This window comes from Triticum urartu, chromosome 6A (assembly GCF_056163025.1).
Source record: "Triticum urartu cultivar PI428250 chromosome 6A, HENAU_Tu73, whole genome shotgun sequence".
NCBI lineage: Eukaryota > Viridiplantae > Streptophyta > Magnoliopsida > Poales > Poaceae > Triticum > Triticum urartu.
Genome location: NC_141878.1, coordinates 162,127,304 through 162,147,898, shown reverse-complemented (window position 1 = coordinate 162,147,898; position 20,595 = coordinate 162,127,304). Strand labels below are relative to the sequence as shown.

Genomic DNA, 20,595 nt, shown 5'->3' with positions numbered 1-20,595 from the left:
AATGTGTAACATAAACACGTTTGTGTTATATATATATATATATATATATATATATATATATATATATAAAACCTTTTAGATCAAATCCCTACGTGATTGTACATTCAATCCCCATGACCTTGACCAGAAACAAGATAACCACCAGACTATTTGTTTCGCTTTGCTGTCACAAACAATCCGATTTTTGCACACTTTTTCCAGAAACAAGATATATATTGTATTTTTTGATGTTGCAATATTTAAATGTACGATTATTTCCCAAAAAGGGAAGCAAGATCATAATTCGAAGTACTTACACCTTCTAGTACCTGCCTAAAAATGAAAACTTGTACGGCCACGTGTATCTCTCATCATTTGTTTTCAGAATTAAAGAATATTAAATTTTATTCTCCCGATTACCACGGCTTTCATTACCGTCCTCCATTTCCCACGGCTATTGCTCCCTCCCTCTCGCTCGTCCCCTCTTCCCACCCCCCACCACCTCCGCCAACCAGAGCCCACCCACCTCCCCCCTTCCGCTCGCCGCCCTCCCCGCCGGATTCCGCGGCTCGCGGCGAGAGTCTCGAGCCTCGGGTCGCCGGCAACCGTGCCGGATCCGGCGGGCACTCGGCGCGGCAGCGAGCTCCCGCGGCGTCTCGCGCAGATCCGACGCGCGCGCCTACGCTCGCCGGGAGACTCCTGCTGCGGCTGTGGTGGGCTCCGGTGCGTTCTCGCGGGTGGGCGGGGTGGAATTCGGAGAGGACGAGCTGGGGCCGTGAGAGTCGGGCGGGCCGCGGGCGTGCTCACCGTGAGCGCTTGGAGCCCACCCACCCACAGTCCCATACGACGCACGGGCGTCGCGTTGTAGCGGCACGCCGCCGACGCCATGATCGAGCAGTTCGTCAATTTCGTCATCCGGCCGCCTCGGTACCCTCCTACCTCCCGCATGATGTGCTGCTGCTTTTGTTGTTTGGTGCTAATTGACACGACGTTGCATTGGCATGCGGCCGTGCCCGTGTCGTTATAAATTGGAACAATGTCGGTGGGACAAATCGATAGTTCGGTACACATGCGACATCAGGTCCGGATTAGCTATGTTGCTTTAATGCTCGTGTATATAGCTGTTCATTGTGTGTGGTACGGTTGACAACGCCGAGTCATTTTGCCTGCCTTGTTAACCGTACCTTTGGAAATTGCAAGTTCCACTTAAAATCTGGGAGGACGATGAGGGCAGTTGTTTCAGTTAGTACTTGGACTTGATTATGTTGTTCGCTCGTTGCAGATCAGTACTATCATGTGCAGTTAAAGCTAGCCACAATGCAATTGTAATTAAGGTTGACATGTTAAGAATAACTGTACTTGTATCTGTTCAGACGTGATGTCTGTCCATATAGCGCTAAGAAGTAACTTTAACCTATCGTGGCAATCTTAATGCTGCTCAAATTTTGAACTGAGATCCTTATGGAGGAGAGACTGAGATAAACGGTAGGCTGTTCCTCTGTTGCACCGTCTCTGATGTTGCACTTCTCTGTTTTAGTTGTCATGTTTATGGCCCATGCTTCCTTTTCAAACTTAGCTTTAAGGTTTAGCTTTGTTAATAGGATGATGTATATAGTTTTTTACAGTATCAACTCGAACCAAGTATGGGATGATGTATAAACTTAGCTTTAAGGTCTCTTCATGCCTTATAAAATCCGAGTCTTATGATAGATGTTTAATTAGACCAGAAATGTCATGTACTCCCTCTGTTCCTAAATATCTGTCTTTCTAGAGATTTCAACAAGTGACTACATACGGAGCAAAATGAGTGAATCTACACTCTAAAATATGTCTATATACATCCGTATGTGGTAGTCCATTTGAAATCTCTAAAAAGACAAATATTTAGGAACGGAGGGAGTATATGACATGTCCGTTGGTAAGGTTTTGAACTTCAAATATTTCAAGCATCTGCAGCTGATCTGATGGGATTGAATGACTAATTTGCAGGTCAGAGTATAACCCAGATCAGTACTTATGGGAGAGAGAGTTTATGCTTGCAGGGCGAAGGTATAAACGACTAGACTTGGAGGCAAGTACGGAGACCAATTATCGAGGTTTCTTCTTTCTTTAGTTTGCTGATGAGAAGTGACGCCAACTGGGGACATGTTTGTTTATAACCTTATTGGTATACCTTAACCTGGCAGCTCACAAATCCCAGGGGCCATACCTTAAAATGCAGCCACTATCTTCCTGCTTCTGTTCCAGAAAATATTGCCCTCCCGTGTGTGATCTACTGCCATGGAAATAGGTACTTACTCTGCGTGATCACTGCTAGCATATGTTTGCTCATGCATTGGGCACTTGTTAGTTTTGGCATTCTTTTTTAATGTAACTTGCTTTATATAACATACATGTAGATTTTGGAAACTGTAGCACTGGATTAAAAGCACAAATTTATAAATCTATGTACTTAGTACTTATGATTTAGCTTATCACCTCGAGCAATCACCAATATCTTCTGGAATATTTAACAGGATTTTGCTCTAACTCAATGCAGCGGATGCAGAGCAGACGCAAATGAAGCCGCTGTAGTACTTCTTCCTTCAAACATCACAGTTTTCACACTAGACTTTTCCGGTTCAGGTCTATCGGACGGAGATTATGTCAGCCTTGGTTGGCATGAGGTATATAATCAGTATACATTTTGTTCTTTTGCATTCATATCACTGTTCACTGTATTCTGAAATTTACAGTAATTTACTTCTAGAAAGAGGACCTCAAATGCGCAGTATCATTCCTGCGCACCAACAAGCAAGTTTCCCGTATAGGCCTTTGGGGGCGATCGATGGGTGCTGTTACAAGGTACTTTCTGGTTTGTATACAATGTGTGCTCCATTTCCTCCGGGACATCTCTATTTCATTTCATACGATTCAATATTTTTAGATCACAATGCACTAGATGGTTCCTGAACAGAACTGTGTGTGTTCAAGTGGTTCTTGGTTCTTCCGTTTAATTCTTGGATTGAGATGTTTATGTACATCTTCAGGCCTTTAATTCATGTTTTGTATAAATGTAACACAGCCTACTATATGGAGCAGAAGATCCCTCAATTGCTGGCATGGTATTGGATAGTGCTTTCACCAACTTGTATGGCTTGATGTTGGAACTTGTGGATGTTTACAAAATTCGAGTTCCTAAATTCACGGTAGGTGCATCTACTGCAGAGTCTGTTGCTTCCCCACCATTGTGAAATGATCGTGGAAGAAAGTGCATAATGTATTACCTTAAGTTTAGAAAATCGTGATATAGTTACTATGGTTCTTGTTCCCTTTCAAACACAACACTGCCATATCATGGTGCAATCCCACATATTTTCCCATGCCTCCATCGAAATCATGTTTTTTCTAAGCATCCAGTCAATTAGTTCTTCCCTGCAATTATGAATGGTTGCACAATGATTCAAGCATTTGCTACTTTACCACGTTAGGACTATATAGAAACTTTAAACTATGGGACTAATTCGTTCAGTTTTTTAGACTCAAAATACATATAAATATGCAGCCCATATCTAATCCAGATACAACTGAAATAATGGCTGATGCCATCTCGACTTACTTCTATGTGCACTGCATTTTGAAGTTTCCTTAGATGTGATGTTAGTTCCGGAATAAGTATGAGACAAAAGGTTATACCTTTAACAGAATTTGCCAAGTAGTACTTCCTTCAGAGTATACCATCTGAATTTAGCTTGACACACATCCTCTAGTTGCAACTTTCAAAAGTTTGTGAAGTTTTATCTTACTGCACTCTTATTCTGCTACTGAAATATAATTTGCAGACCCTCAATGTTAGCACACAAGTGGCTCCTACATTTTGAGCTTTCATTTCCATCATTGAGTTAGTAGAGGAATATGTTTGCTCACTATGATGTATAGAAGGACGATGTGTTTATTAGATACTTAGATTTTGGTGGCTTATTTCATTCTCGCTAATGTAAACAGTTTTCAAATGAGTGTTGCCGTAATTTCGTAGTGTTAACGAGGTCTTCTGCCTTTTCAGGTTAAGATGGCTGTACAGTACATGCGACGAACCATTCAGAAAAGAGCGAAGTTTGACATAATGGACCTTAATGTTGTAAAGGTGCACTTCATAAACTATACCTTGTCACAAACATATAGCCAGATATGACTGAACTCATGAAAGATCATAAAAGAACCATTTTGCAACGGTGTACACTTTGCAATACATTGCCCATGACTCACTGTAAACTTGTAAAGGATTATGTCTCAGATTAGATAAGTTCTGGTAAACGACAATTAAATACGGGCATGTTTGGCTGCCTGCATCATTTTGGCTACCAGGCCCCATGAGCTAGGTCCTGGTGAGCCAGGCTGTCATGGTGCGAGCTCCAGCCAGATCCTGGCAAGCCAGGCTACGACAATACATAAGTGAGTATTCGGTTGCCTTCATTTGGAGATCCAGGCACATGGTTTCGTTGAACAGGCTCATTTGGAGAGATCTTGTCTACTTGCCTGCATGGGATTGCGTATGGTTACCTTTCGTCAAACAGCTGAAGCACGTTGGCTAGACACGCGCACTACTCGACTTGAGCTTGATGCGCTTTTGCCAAGGCACGGTATGGCTTGTCCTAGCTCACCATCACGGTGCTCTCATGCCACAGCTTGTGCGGCTCGTCATGGACAAGGAGGTTGTGTGGAGTGTTGGGGAGGGCGTCATGCCGCTCACGTGGCCGCAGTGACTGGAGAGGACTTGGACATGGCCATCCTATGCGGTAGCGGGATTGAGCTTGAGCATGGTCATAGGACGTCTAGGAGGTGGCGCGTGTAGCCTGATATGGTGTATTGCCGTAGCCTGGCTTGCCAGGATCTGGCTGGAGCTTTATGCGGTAGTGAGCTTGAGCTACTCCTGTATGCCGAGCCGCAGGATCAGATGTGGCCATACAGGAGAAACAGAGGGAGCATGGCGTCTTCTCGGCAATGACGATCCCAATTTTGTCATTGGGATTGGTGGAAGAATTTTGGATTTGCTTGTCACCTTGGCAACCATGGGTGTGGAGATAGAGGAGGAACATGACCAACGGTAGTTGCATCAGCTCAGCCTGGCCATGGAGATACTCAACATCAATAATTCTGTTTCCTCATGGCCTGGCTGTGGGTGCTTTAGGGTTCCTGCTGGCCTTGCTTGAGCTTCTCGTGTAGGCAACCAAACAGCCCTTTATAACTGCTGTGTGCATCTGGCAGGCCTTGCCAAAGTTAATCAATAATTACATATTCCCTCCGTCCAACACTGATTGTCTTGTTATTGCTGGGGTTTGAAGGGCAATACCTTCTTTGATCCTCTACCTGCATAGATTATTCAACCTTGACATCTCAAGTGTTGTGGATTTATAAACATGTTTCATTCAGCAACTTCAAAACTATCTGCATATTTCAAACTGCAACTAACTTTAATGTTCTCTTTTTTTTAACCAGCTTGCTCCCAAGACATTTATTCCTGCATTATTTGGACATGGTCTGAATGACATGTTTATTCAGCCTCACCACTGTGATCGTATTCATGAAGCATATGGGGTAAATGCATATGTGGCTTGCTTTATAAAGTTTCACTGGCAAATATTACCTCCATCCCAAATTAGTGGTCTTAGATTTGTCTAGATACAGATGTGTCTAACACTAAAACGTGTCTAGATACATCCATATCTAGACAAATCATACTAATTCGGGACAGAGGGAGTAGAGGTCGCATCACAACTAAAATAATTTATAGAGTGCTGGTTGACCTTCCTTGCTGAAGAGCATGGTAGTCATTTAAGATTTAACACATGTTTTTATGTACAGGGGGATAAAAGTATGGTAAAATTTGAGGGTGACCATAATTCCCCAAGACCTCAATCATACTATGACTCGGTTTCAATATTTTTCTACAACACTCTGCGCCCTCCCCAGTTGCCTGCATCAGGCTCAAATAAGCTACATGTAAAAATCGGTACCATGACCAATGAGGTAATTTTCATGAAATATCACTCTGTGACCTAATTGGGAGCGTCTGGTATGAAGTATTTCCAAGGAAATCACTCTTGTTTTTGGTTGCTTTTTTCGTAGAGTTTGTTCTTTGAGATCATCAATGGTCTGAGGGCAGCTAGAACCGATGCAGGCAGTTCATCAACAGATGCACATGGCTTTCGAAATGGTCTGGCACAGGCCCCTTTTCATCTTCCTTGCAAGTTTTTAACTTGGTGTTGTTCAATGTTCACTAACTCCTTCACTTTTTTCTTCCAGCCACAACTTCGGTAGTCGAATTACTATCGGAGAGCGCGAATCAGTTGTCCATTAAGAATGACAGTGACTTGGTAGGTTTGTTGCCGATATGTTAGTATCTACTATTTTGAAAGATACTTTCCTGATACATTCCATCAAATGCAGGATTTCCTCTTAGATGAGAATCATAACCTATCTGGTGCGGATGGTGATAGTGTTGGACTGCATTTGCAGGTAAAGTGTATACATTGCTTTAGCTGCTCCTTTTTTGGCGGTCAAGTTCATTGTCATATCTCCCACTCATCCTCTGACCATCCGTCGTGATCCTTCTATTTATTGGCTTTGAAATGCATTAAGTTACTAAATTGTGAGCATTTTGGATCAGTAGAGTACTGACATGGGTGGTCAGTACTCATCACAGGTCATCAACACCATATTGTCTGCTCCGTGCATAATTTCATGCATTTCCTGAATCATGATCGATTCCATTGTGCAAAATATATCATTTTGTAAGCGCCCTGCTGGTAATAATAATGCATTTCCTAATAGGATAAAACCAGTAGGCACAACGAGGAGTCCTGCTCATACACAAGCTCAAACAGAGAAAGTTGGGGCAGATGTTCATCGTTAGGTGCTGCGAGTGATGGATCATTCTCACGCGGCCTTGGTGATAAGCATGAGGTACATTTCTTCAGTTTCTTGCCTTCATCACCTAAGGCGAAAGTAGCCACGTTAGACACAAGAGGTGTTCTAAGAAATCAAGATTTCCATAACCGTTAGCCACTTCACACAATAATGTCGACTAGCTAACTCACTCAGAGAAAGGAAGACTCACTGACCTGGTAATTTGCTCCGCAGAACATGACGGTAAATGCTCTGGCCACGCCGCGGAGACACGAACAGAGGAAACTGGCCAAATCGTCGCCCCCGAAAACGAAGGAGAAGAAGATCCATGCCCTGTGGAAGAAGCTCAAGCGCGAGAGGGAGGAGATGGGGGACAGCCTCTCCCAGCGCCTGAGGATGTGCCTCGGGCAGTCTCCTCGTCACAGGCGAACCCAATCGTCATCTGGACAGCAACTATAGCTGACACTACACACTGATCCCGTTCCGACTGACGCAAAGATCCTGACGAAGACCCAGGGAGCTGTAACTAACGCTAGGTGATTACGTATGTAATTTATAGTGCCACGGTCGTGTGATCCGGCCGCACGGAAGGGCTGTGAGCATTGGGCGGGCACGCCCATGGATCATCGCCGTCGTCTCTGGGTGGCCAGATATTGCCGTGGATGTTGTAAGTTGCGGTGCCTGTTTGGCGAAATGAAAGGGTGCATTGTTTTCCACGCTCATCATTTGCCCGTCTCAGTTCTGACGTTTTATGTCGTCTCAAGGGAGATTTTTCTTTTTACCAAGCGCTCTTGGAGTCTTGGTAAGCTACCAACAAAAAAAATGCAATGAAAGGAGAATTGTTTTTTGGGCGGGTGAAGGAGGTCCCATTTGACTCCGTGCGCTTTATATTTTTTGATTCATGTGATCAATTAAAATCCATTCATCGTCCATCGAACCAAATCCCGTTGGGCAGCGGCTCTATTGTTGTCGAACCTTTTTCTCTGCGATGGACACTGGTTGTTGAACCATGTTATGCTGAATTTATTTTGGTACAAAATGCACTTGTAAACAAAAAAAATAAATTGGCCCGTGTTATTTATTTATGGAAGTAGATAAAATATAGTCTGGTAAACAAGATTATCATTGTTCCGGAAAGGAGGAATTGTTGTCCTCTGCATTGAGTGATGCACACATCAATTATATTGTAAAATATTCTTATAGTTCATTGCAAAAGATGGTAACATAAGATATGTTACAAGATTATCATTGTTCCGGAAAGGAGGAATTTGTTGGGTGCAATAAGCCGCGACATCGAACCTGGCGCGGCTAGTGCGTGTATGAGCGCGCACCGGACGCGTCGGGTCTGCAGAGTGTGTGTGTGTAGGTGTGCGTGTGTGAGTGCGTGAGCCAGCACGTGTGTGCGCGGGGCCACGCCGTGCTGTTAGCGAGTAATCAGAAGGGGTAGACCGCGTCGGGCGTGCTAGGAGGCCGTGGCGACCGCGTACGGGCGCGATGCGTGGACGCGGCCAGAGCGCGGAGGACATGGGGAAGTGGGTGGGCGAGTGGGTGCAAGGCGAGGCCTGGCAGGTCGGTGCTCGCGGTATAAAACCCTGGTTCCCCCTGTAGCTTGTTGACACGGTCGAGTTCGTGCTCGAGGAAAGAAAAAAACATTCGTGCGCTGGAAAAATCTCTGTGTCCACCACTGTTCTGATCTTCTTCTTCCTCTGTCTTCTGATCGAGCCACGACAGAAGAGAGTGAGCAGAGCGAGAGGGAGAGGAGAGCTAGGGCTAGGGAGTGGCGGTTCCAACAATTGGTATCAGAGCCACGTTCAGGTCAGGGCGCGCTGGCGATGTCGATCATCTCATACAGCGGCGGAGCGGGCGAATCGCTGCCGTAGCTCACCAGCGACAACTACATGGCGTGGGCCATCAAGGGCGAGGCGAACCTCGACGCGGCCGGGCTATGGGAGGCGGTGGTCATGCTGGAGGACGCGGCGGTGGCCGTCATCACGAAGAAGGACAAGCCTGCACGCGCCTACCTCCTCAGTGCCCTCGCGGAGAGCTTGCTGCTGTAGGTGGTGTCGAAGAAAACCGCGGCGGAGGTGTGGGTGAGCCTCAAGGCCAGGTATGTCGGAGCTGATCGCGTGCGGGCGGCTCGGTTGGGCACGTTGCGCGGGGAGTTTGAGCTCCTGCGCATGGCGGACGCCGAGACCCTAGATGACTTCGCCGACAGGCTCGGTGGCATGGCGGCGCGCTACGTGGCGTTGGGCTCGACCCTGGAGGACGCGGCACTGGTCAAGAAACTGCTCGACTCGGTGCCGGACCGCCTGTATGCGGCGGTGGCCGGGATCGAGCAATTCTGCAATGTCGACACGATGGCGTTCGAGGACGCGTTGGGCCGGCTGAAGGCCTTCGACGAGAGGCTGCGTCGGGCGGGCAGGACAGAGGCAGCCATGGCGGCGATCAGTTGATGTTCACTGCTGCACAATGGCGGGCGCGGGAGCGGCAGCGAGGCGGAGCTCGGGACGACGACGACGACGGGGCGCGCAACGAGGCCTCGGGCTTCGGCGGCAACAGACGTGGTCGGTGCTACAAGTGTGGTGAGCGGGGTCACTTCAAACGTGACTGCCCGCAGTGGAAGAAGGCGCCGGCGGGCGGGCGAGCACTGCTGGTGGACGGCGACGTCGAGGACGCCGGGTTGCTCTGAGCCGCGACTTAGGGCGCGAGTGTTGGGTGCAATAAGCCGCGGCGTCGAACCTGACGCGGCTGGTGCATGTATGGGCGCGCACCGGACGCGTCGAGCGCGCCGGGTCCGCGGGGTGTGTGTGCGTAGGTGTGTGTGTGTGTGTGTGAGTGCGTGAGCCAGCACGTGTGTGCGCGGGGCCACACTGTGCTGTTAGCGAGCAATCAGGAGGGGTAGACTGTGTCGGGCGCGCTAGGAGCCCGTGGCGACCGCGTACGGGCGTGGTGCGTGGACGCGGCGAGAGCACGGAGGATGTGGGGAAGTGGGTGAGCGAGTGGGTGCAAGGCGATGCCTGGCAGGCCGGTGCTCGCGGGTATAAAACCCTGGTTCCCCCCTTAGCTTGTTGACACGGTCGAGTTCATGCTCGAGGAAAGAAAAAAATGTTCATGCGCTGAAAAAATCTCCGTGTCCACCACTGTTACGATCTTCTTCTGTTTTCTGATCGAGCCACGGCAGGAGAGAGTGAGCAGAGCGAGAGGGAGAGGAGAGCTAGGGCTAGGGAGTGGCGGTTCCAACAGAATTGTTGTCCTCTGCATTGAGTGATACACACATCAATTATATTGTAAAATATTTTTATAGTTCATTGCAAAAGATTTTGTTGCTAACTTGCCATTCAGATTGGGTAATGCTGCTCAGCAGAGTCCTGCTGTTTCCTTCGGAAAAAAAAATGCTGCTGGGGAAAACTAGGCGTGGAGTTATTGTCATGAGCTTTCTACGTACATAGGAGCAGCCTCGTTGTTCAATGAAAAAGAGTCCCCTTGTAGAAAAAACACCAACAACAGTAGTAGTACAAAGAAGACAAGAAAACGCAGACAGCATCGCCGATCACTCCCTCTAGCTAACACTCACTTCAATTTTCCCCGAGCAGCATCGTCCTGAGGATGACATCCCCCATGCCGTCGGCGACGGGGAAGAGGTGCCCGGCCGTGGGCAGCTCGTGGTAGCGCACCCATGGCAGCCTCTCCGCGATGTGCCGCGACAGGCTAACGGGCACGATGAGGTCCTCCGCGCCGTGCCACAGGTGCACATCCGCCTCGTCGCCCGGGAACGGGTTCTCCATCTCCAGCGGGCTCCAGCCCCACTTCCCGAACCCGACGGTCATGTCCCGGTGCAGGCTCTCGTGCTCCCCCTGCTGCCTCGCCTTGCTCTGTGCGCACACACAATAAAATGCAAACAACGGGTGAGTCATTGAGACAAATAGAGGTGCACACACTGTGACTCTCAGAGATGCAAACGGTGGGGTTGGTTCGCTGGTCTGTAAATATTACCGAGCAAGGTCGAGATGCGAACTTGGGGATCATGGCCATGTCTTCTGTGGAGAAGATGGCGGGGTTGAAGGAGATGACGCTGGAGGCCGGGAAGAGCTTCTGGGTGTTCCACCAGTAGGCGAGCCAGGGCGCGTGGTGCGCAACGCGGACGGCCCATTGGTCCTGAGGAGTCTGCTGGTACCACGCGTCCCACGACACGTTCGATGGGAAGCCCGACCACCAGTAGTTGCCCACGGGGCCGAGGATAGACACCCCAGCAAGCCTGTCAAGAAAATGTAGTTGTCACTAAGCTTGCAAATTAAGTACTCTGCAGCGGTGTTAAGTAGAGAAGAAGTGCGGCGGATGGTACCGGTGGGGGATGTGCTTGAGGCAGCTCCACATGATCTCGCCGCCCATGGAGAACCCGACGAGGTAGAACCTGGACCCGAGATGCAGGCTGTCAGCTAGCTCCGCGATGTCGAGGGCGATGCTCTTCTCGGTCCTCGCAGGATGCGGGTCACTCTCGCCGTATCCAGGTCGATCGAAGGACAGAATGTAGATCCCGAGCTCCTGCGCCAGCTCCTGCATGTCACAGTTTCCAGCAACAGTCCACTATGATTAATTTTTTTTCCCTGTGTACACATTTCAGGTTCAACTGATGATTGTCACGTACGGGTGATACTCGCAGGGCATCGTATCTGCATGAGTCGAATCCATGGACGAAGATGATCTTATGGTTGGCTTGTTCCTTCGGGACACCGGACTCATGGTAAGCCAAGTGCCTGCCGTCACTGAGCCTGATCCTTGTCCCGGTCACCGGAGGGCCGTCCGGGGATCCGCAGATTTTTGGAGGCGGAGCCTGAAGCTGACGGTACAGAACCGCAAGCAGGAACATGAATGCAAGACGGGGAAGCCTTTTGGCTATACCTATGAGAGGAAAATATCATTTTGTTAGACTCTAGAAATCATTTCAGATGCAGAATGCCACAAACACGCGAGGAAATAGACACGCATCTGGTTCAATATACAGAATTGTGATAATCATGTCTACAATATACAGAAAAAACCACAAAGAATTATATGTAGCGATTATATTAAGGCGAGTTAATTTCTCTATTTTTTAGAAAAAAAGGTTGAGTATAATAAAATGAACATGAAGTGAGCTGTGTAGAGTCGAATCTCCTATACAACAACCGTGCTTTAAAAAATAATATACATAAGATCTTATTGTAAAATTTTAAAATATCATCAAAATATTCAATAGTGTAGAGGTTACATATGAATATGAAAACTAAAAATGTTCATGTCCGTCAAAATAATGTTCGTACATTCAAAAAATGGTCATCTCATATATAATCTTTTTGTATGTATTGAATTGTTTTTAAATATGAGATCACATTTTTCGAATGTACGAACATTATTTTGTTTATACTCCAAAAAATACATCCTATCACCCACATGTCTCATATACTATCACGTGGTAGTATATATACTACTTTGTCAATCTAAATATGTTCATATACTATATCTGAGATATTTCAAAGCAAGCTATACGAAAAAATTACATGTGAGTCCATAGTTTTTTTATATAAAAAAACTTTATATTTGTATGTATAAAACAATACACTAAAAAAGTAGTACGCACTACCTAAAAAATGGGATATATACTACCCAAGTATTCCTATATACTACATATATTGTATGTACATACTCTTGGTTTTGACAGATACTACATACAACATAGAAAACTCACGTGAGGGCAACTACCACTGGTGGTAAGAAACATTTGAAAAGTTCTTCATGTGTGTTCTAATATATGTTCATAAGATTTTTTTAAATTTATTTACATATTTTCCCCTATGAAAGAGGAGAAAAATGAAAGTGAAAAACAAAAAACGAACATCAAACCAAAAGGAATAAAAGAAACAAAGAAGGCAGAAAAGGAAAAGGAGAAAAAAAAGAAGAAAAAAGAGAAAATTTGGCTGATCTTAGAGCACAAGCGCTCCAGGTGGCAATCTGGCCATAGTGGGAGTAATTTAACTAGTAACATAACGCACCCTAAGATAAATTTGCTTGTGGCAAGTAATTAATGAGAAGAGTGGTGTTTGTGGTAAAAATAATATGTTACTGTAGCATAATGCATCCAAAAAAGTGTACATCTAAGCAAATAAAGGGCCTGAATATTGCGAGGCGTTCTGAATTGCCTGTAAAAGACATAGGAATGCCTTTAAATGTCATGTTACTGTATCCCCCGCTAGCCCTCCTCTCCTTGGCCCACGCGTCATGTGTATTCGACATGTATAATAGGGCCGTTTGCAGGAAAGCCTGCCCAATGAAATCTGTCTATCTATCTATTCTAATTTCTAATCTAATCTAATCCAACTTAGATACTAATCTAAGCCCATTAGTGAGTCGCAGTGATATTCGAAACAGGGGACATGTTTCCTATTATAAGTTGGTCCAACTTTCATTCGTTAAGCGGTATGGGACTAAACTGGTTGAAGTCCGCGGACGAGCAGGACTTAAACACAATATACACCACGGAATCGACTGTATGCTAAAAGCCATGCAACTCATGCATCGGCCATCGCTGGCTCGGTAATCACATTACCTACGCATCGCCGGCGGCCGGTAAGCACATCAATCAGCTACGCATCGCTAAGACGGCGACGGGAACTAGAGTTTGAGCCACGCTCGTCAGTGCATTTCTCATATATGGCCGCATGCAGCTGCTCGTCGCCTACTCTCGCCGTCGAGTCCCTTTTGCGCGGCGGACAGTCCTGCAGCCAACCGTGAAAGCATGCGCCACAGCAGCTCGGCAATACAACCAGCTTGCATCTGCTCGCCCAATCTGCCGCACCGACTCTGTACGCGTGGCCGGCGTTGAGGCGATTTGAAGAAAACGCCTCGATAGGGTATTGATCAGGAGGCATTTTTCAGAAATGCCTCGAAATCTAGCTGGAGGCATTTTCAGAAACGCCTCAGTTTGTCTGTTTTGTAGCAATTTCAGAAGATGCCCTGAAAGCTTCGTCAATCGGAGGCATTTTTCAGATACGCCTTCTTATATACAGTTTTGGAGGCACTTATAGAAACGCCGTCATCAAAATGCCTCCTATTGTCAACCGTGTTGTAGTGATAGGTCACAATCCATTATAAAGGTAATAAAATAGACCGATAACATATGCATGTTGATAGTCGAGTTACTTCTCACTATGGCCAACCTTATAGGAATCTACTGTAGACTCAGCTTGACCATAATACCTCCCATAGTGGGATATTATAGAGTAGTTTCATGCAACCATATGCAATGGCAATTAGGCATATCGATGACATGTCATAATACTAGGTGAGAAAGAGAAGGTAGTAATATCACATTATTACACCATTTCTAATAAATAGTTGTTATTATGAGGCATACAAAGTAGGAGTAATAAATTGAGTCATCTAAAATATCAATCTACGATACTATGTACTGCTCACTCCGTCCGGTGAAGAGTGTACATCTAGAAATTTTAGGACAAATTATGAAGTTAAGTAAAAAATGCATTGAAAATGTGCAAGTCACCGTCTCTCTTCTATTTAATCACCCAACCCCCAATGAGCTAAGTGCATGTAGAAATTAAGAAGACCATGTGTGTATTGCTATTGGTCTTGAGTACTTTAAAGTGCATTGCAAAGATGGAAGCACACTCTTTTATGAACAAATTTTGAAGCTAGATGTACATTCTTTACCGGACGAAGGGAGTATGAAGTTAGCATCATATAGTAGCATTATATGCATGACATTTGCTATATAGATCGTGGTCGTTGACGTCTTCTAGTCTATATCAACGAGTTCCGGACCATTGCTGCTCCAAGCACCAGTGTTTAATCAACATTGATTCGCTGAGATGGAGGTTCGGTGGCGGCAACAAGCTTTGCTCACAACACGTTATTGATGGATGCAGGAGGAAGAAGACTTCGGCACTTCCAAATTTTTTGATGTATCTTTAAATTTTCTATATGCATGTTTTTTAAGCATTTGTGCACTTAATATATGACCTTTGGCCTTTTCGAAAAAAGAACTTATGACCAGGAGTTCTTAGAATCACTATAATCTTGGAAGGCCTCGACCAAATAGCCTTTTATGGGTGAGTATCGATCCAATAGTTTTTTCACATAAGTCGGGCCTAGAATAAAAACGGGCCACATGCCTGCCGGAAATCAGATAGACAGACGGTTCATTTCCGTCACAACAACATAGGTTTTAGGAACTCCCTATATGAATCCCTGTGCGTTAAGTTGTTGGCCACTCGCGTAGGGCGTCGCCAAGTGGGCCAGCCCAGCAGCAAGGCCTTGTAGTGACTACACCGTAGCGATTTGATTTTTTCTATTATTTTATTAAAATATTAATATATTTTGAAAATTGGTAAAATATTACGAAATTTTCAAAAAATATATTTTCAAAAACGTTTTTGGAAATTCTGAACAAATTTTGAATTTCCAAATAAATTTTCAAACTCTAAAACATTTTTTGAAATTTCTTGAACAACTTTTCAAAATCCTGCATAATTTTCGAAAACAATAAAATTTACCAATTTTTAACAGAATTTGAAAATCCCAAAACATTTCTGAACAAATTTGATTTTTTGGAACTTTTTTTGAAAAAATAATAAACCTGAAAAATGAAAGACTAATAATAATAAAAGTAAAACCTGAAAAAACAGTTTTTCTTTCAAAATGAAAGATTCTAGAATGTTCCTAAAGCCATTAGTAAATCAAATAGCCAGTTACACTAAGTTGCTAAAATGGGCTGACCCGTCCAGAGTGCTGCCCTGTGCAAAAGGCACCTATTTGACACATTCCTAGGTTTTGTGGAGATTCTCAAGAAAAGAACATAGCCCTTTTGTTGATTTGGGAACACTTTGAAAAAGCTCCTTACATTATTTTTTATAGATATAGAAAGCTTAGAAAATGTTTTTTTTTCAGAAACACCGGGAAATAGCTAGCTGATATGAACACCTGGATATATACAATATGTTTAGGACGGGTGGAATATTTATAGTGTCCGTTTTATTAGAGAATTTTTATATAATTAATACTTGAATATGACAACTAAATAATACTTGGATATATAACTACGGAAAATATACAGAGAGAACTTTTCCTCATTTCTCACTGTGCACGTCGTCTTCCGACGTCCTCCCGACCATATGATCAGAGAATCAACTGCATGGGCAGCTAATTGTACGAAGTTTAGGATAACGAGAACAACAAGATAAAAGAATGTTCTACGCACTAAACTGCCTGCCTGATTCACAATCCATTTTCACCATTTACTTAGAAACCACTTGGATATGTATTGACAAACTTCTTTTTTTACTCTAAAATTGCCACTACACAGTAAATGAAGTTGTCATTGTATTCGTGTCAAAGTTGCCACTGGGTTGTTATTAAAATTATCATGTTGCAGTTTTGACACTGATACAATGACAACATACCCCCTCCACATAATTTAATCATGCTCTAACCATTGATTCGTCCATAGTCTTGTTGATTCCTTGTGCAAACAGGATTGTAATGACCAAGGTTAATTAATGGAGCTTCAGTTTTGCAAAAAGTCTTGTTGTGCATACAATAAAAGCATGATTAGAGCATGATTAATAATATAGCTAGTTGTATGAACATGTCATGTCATCAAGAGTTAGCTTATTAATTGGTCATACAATAAAGCAGGCTATAATATTGGCTATAAGCTCACATCTTTTTTCACTTTCTCTTTAATATCTCTTTTCTCTCATTAAATACTTTTGCCTAGAAGCATGCATAAAGCATGACTCTTGCATGAGAGCCCATTTTTTCATTTTTTTCCTTATCTCTCTTCTTCACATAGGCAAAAGTGCCATGTAAGCGGGCTTATAGCCCACTATTATACTTGCTCTTAATAATATAGCGAGCTGCTAGCTATATGGTCTTGCAACATTATCTATAGACAAGCTTATAGCCGGCAAGTTCAATAGTTACATATAAATATGTACTATTTTTTTGATACATGGCCCATCTCATTCTCTCGCAACATGCCTAGGAGCGCGTGCTGCAATGTAATCAGTAGCTCGTTTCCCTTCTCTCTTCTTCAACTCATCAAAAATATAGTACTATTTAAAAAGGTTTAGAACCCACCTACGTCATTCTATTGTACTTGCTCTAGCAGGTTTATAGCCCTCTTACATGGCAATTTTGCTTATGTGAAGAAAAGAGACATAAAAAAGTAAGAGAAGTGGCAAGAGCCTAGCTATATGCGTGCTTCTAGACAGATGCAATATAATGTGAAGAAAGAGATTGGAAGAAACTGAGAAAAAATAATCTTATATCTAACCTTGTTGTATGAATGAATATATGTGTTTCCTGTATGACATCATTTTACAGTCAGCAGTTGGCTATATTATTAACCATGCTCTAAGAGCAACTCCAAAGGGCCGACCCATTTCGTCCGCCTGCGTCCGTTTTGGTCGGCGCGGACAAAAGTGGCGGCCCAACGCGCCGAGCCAAACCCAAATCACGTCGGCGTCGCGTCCGCGCCGACGCATTTACGGCCCAAATTTGCGCCCCAAATGCGTTGGCACGGACGCCGAACGGACGCTTCGCGCGCCTTCTCGCTATCCACCGCGTCCTCATATGGCAGCCGTCCAACTACCCGCTGCCCACGCAGTCAGCTTAATTTATAACGACGGGCCCACGCGTCAGTGACGGCGCTCGTCCTTTTTTAAGTCGACCGTGCGGCGGGGTCGTCCTCATCCATACTCGCCGTCCACATCTGCCCACCTTTGCTCCCTCGTCGCCGGCAAACCCTAGCCACCACAACCACAGCGAGATGGGCCTCTTCTCCGGTGCCAGCGGCAGCAAGGCCAAGGGCAAGTCCCCTGCCACCCCTTTCCCCTCCGAGTTCCTCCCACCTCCGCCGGCGCCTCGCCGGCAGAGGCAGAGCGTCAGCGTGCCAGTGCACCAGGCAGAGTGGCACTGGCAGAACCGCCGGCCTCTGCCGTATCCGAACGTGACGCTGCCGCACGACTGGCATCTGGATCCAGATAGGATCCCAGTGCCGGCGGCGCCGCGGACGGCTCGTGCTCACGCGGAGGAGGTGCGGCGCCGGCGGGCGCTGCTGACACCTGACACCGGAGCAGCGCCTCGACAAGGCCTACGCAGCCGACTCGCCCAACTGGCCAAGGTGGTTCGCCTTCGAGCACGAGGAGGCGAGGCGATGGGGCATGCGCGAGGAGGCGAAGCGGCGGGGCGTCGCGGCGAGTACGAGGAGATGCTCGAGCGCGACCTCGAGGAGGAGTAGCGCGAGGCCGAGGAGGAGGCGCGCCAGGCCGGGCTGCACAGGCGGCCGCACCCCCCCTCCCCCCGCCCCGGCACTGCCTGCGCCGGCACAACCCGACATGGCGGCGCTCTGGAACACGGCGTTCGCCTGGGTCGGGCCGGTGCCGACGCTCATCGACCTCACGGACCCCGAGGACGACAACGACGACGCCTAGGGCAACACGCCGCCTCGTAGTTTAGGCTGTTTTTTTAAATGCAAATGTGTGGACGCGTGGACTCTCGCCGGCCTTCGTGGCCGGCTTTAATGTTTAATTAATATTGTTTCTCTTTTTTTTAAATATGCATGCATTCATTTTTTTGACGCCGTTAAAATAGGTATCGGCCAGCGTTGGGCGCAGGCGCCGACCCAAATGCCGAAGCGGGCATCTGTGTCCGTCTGACCGATCCAAACGAACAAAAAACGGATAAAATCGCCGTCCGTTTGGGTCGGCCCGTTGGAGTTGCTCTAATCCACACAAAGAAAACATTCATGGTCCGAATGCACCCGCGTGGCATCCGTGTCTTGTGAAGTTACTCCGACAAGTGTATTTCGTGCCTGACGCAAATCACGCAAGATTTGAGAGTACGCAAAGCATCGAGATCGTCGCCATGAGTCAACAAAAGGACAACTTGGCTACAGTCTAAAGAAAGCATGGGCGCCGGTAATCCGGCATTACACCGCGTGCAGGCAGACAAATCGTCTTCATCAGCGGAGCCCCGTTAGGGCATATACAATGGTGCTATCTTAAGAGTGCCACGTAGGATAAATGATGAGGTGGAGAAGAGAGAACTCATAAGAGAAGGCTTATCTTCTCTTATTTAAGATAAAACAAGAGATGATCTCTTAGCATAATATGTCTCACCATATTTTTAGGAATTGCTAATTATTGAAGATAAGATTAAGAGATGACCCATTATAAACATTTTTCTTTATCATCTCTAAATTACATGCAAAACTTAAAATAAAACTATCTTATCAACCATTATACATACCCTTAGTAATAATACCCCCATGTCTCCTGTCTCTCGGAGGGTCGATCTCGAGGCGCGAACGGCAGGAAGTAGGAACACAGCAAAGAACCACGCGGTGTGGCAACTGGCAAGGGCCTCTTCTACAGCCAAGTGCAACATCGACAAGAAGCAAACAAGTAAACAAGCGAAAGAATCGGGAATGGCGTCGCGACCGTGGTACTCAGGCGTCAAATTTATGAGAAGGAAAACCGATCACCACACGCAGGACCGTCACGAACTCACGATCCAGACGCGAGCGAGAGAAGAGAGGAGGCGGCACATACCGGAGCCGCCGGGAGCGGCCGGAGGCGGCGGGGCTTGCGTGCCGTTGCCGTTGGCGGAGGTGGACGACGGCTTCTCGCCTGGCCCTGCCATGGCCGGATCAGGCGCGCCAAGTGCGCGCAGGTGGAGCAGAGCGAATCAGCTAGCACGATGACGGCTGGGCGCTGGATCGGATGTGTGCAGCTGATGCACGAGAGCGGCGTGCGTGCTATTATATAGAGCTGTGTCGAAGTCGCCCTTAGCCGCCGGCATGGGCGCGTGGCTGATGTCCCGTTGGCGCGCAAGTCACACGTGCCGCTGTCTTCGACCGGTGTTCTTTTTTCCCCTTCTGACGGTGGTGATTCGCCCTCGATGGACCAATTCGCAGCCAGGCTCCTACGGGTCGACGCCGTGGAACGGTGAAAAGTGCGACGTGCATGTTGAAGTACTACTTGGACAGGACCGGTTCACGGGATTAGCATCAGCCGCGCCCGCGTGTTCAACGGCCAGCCATGCCCGGCGGACACGTCCGGACTAGCTGCCGCTGCTATTGACAATAGCTCCGCAGTTTTCTTTTTCAGAGTATATAATTCACACATATGAACACACAACTTAGGGCATCACCGCTTAAGCACCGGTCCTTAATTTTTATTAAGCCCACAACTCTCAAAATAATTATAGAAAATAACACAATTCAAGCACATCCAGACTATACAATGTGATGATTATCAAGTTGCAACATTGACTCAATAAAAGAATTGATCAACATGTAGAGCAACAGGAAGCAAAACTCATGATGTCAATGGTGTGCAAGCCAGGTGGCCACCTTCTCTTCATTTGTGCAATTGCATCGTAAAACTTCATGACCGAGTTGAAGATCGTGTACCATCGATGGGTTAGCGACTTCACATTGCGATCATGAATCATTTGCAAGTCGTAGCGCGCGAAGTGATTTGGCTCATGAAACAAAGCATGCACGTTATGCCAAAACGTAGAGCCCCCTTGCCTCATGCCCACAAAGTCCGTAGACCTTCCACACGTCACACATCAGCTCATCCTCCATCACCAAGTACCCTACCATCATGTTTTACTCTAGAAAACAACAAAAATGTATTAAAAAAAGCTCAATGACATCTGACCGAATACCTG

At 46.2% G+C, this 20,595-nt stretch overlaps 2 protein-coding genes and 1 pseudogene across 2 annotated transcripts; 2 read left to right on the top strand and 1 right to left on the bottom strand.

Annotated features, from left to right (window-relative positions):
* The first annotated feature begins 450 nt into the window (after window positions 1-450).
* Window positions 451-7,589, top strand: LOC125517381 (uncharacterized). Its single transcript, XM_048682575.2, has 14 exons — window positions 451-906; window positions 1,969-2,050; window positions 2,166-2,269; window positions 2,519-2,645; window positions 2,729-2,823; window positions 3,044-3,167; window positions 4,022-4,102; window positions 5,455-5,553; window positions 5,821-5,985; window positions 6,085-6,172; window positions 6,262-6,332; window positions 6,406-6,474; window positions 6,790-6,921; window positions 7,099-7,589. The coding sequence occupies exons 1-14, from the start codon at window positions 866-868 to the stop codon at window positions 7,321-7,323; spliced, it is 1,503 nt and encodes a 500-aa protein (XP_048538532.1). The 5' UTR covers window positions 451-865; the 3' UTR covers window positions 7,324-7,589.
* Window positions 7,590-8,927: 1,338 nt separating this feature from the next.
* LOC147964588 (uncharacterized) lies at window positions 8,928-9,553 on the top strand (annotated as a pseudogene).
* Window positions 9,554-10,144: 591 nt separating this feature from the next.
* Window positions 10,145-19,676, bottom strand: LOC125517382 (uncharacterized). Its single transcript, XM_048682576.2, has 5 exons — window positions 19,470-19,676; window positions 11,510-11,763; window positions 11,207-11,418; window positions 10,858-11,119; window positions 10,145-10,736 (listed from the first exon to the last, which is right to left on the bottom strand). The coding sequence occupies exons 1-5, from the start codon at window positions 19,558-19,560 to the stop codon at window positions 10,440-10,442; spliced, it is 1,116 nt and encodes a 371-aa protein (XP_048538533.1). The 5' UTR covers window positions 19,561-19,676; the 3' UTR covers window positions 10,145-10,439.
* Window positions 19,677-20,595: the final 919 nt, after the last annotated feature.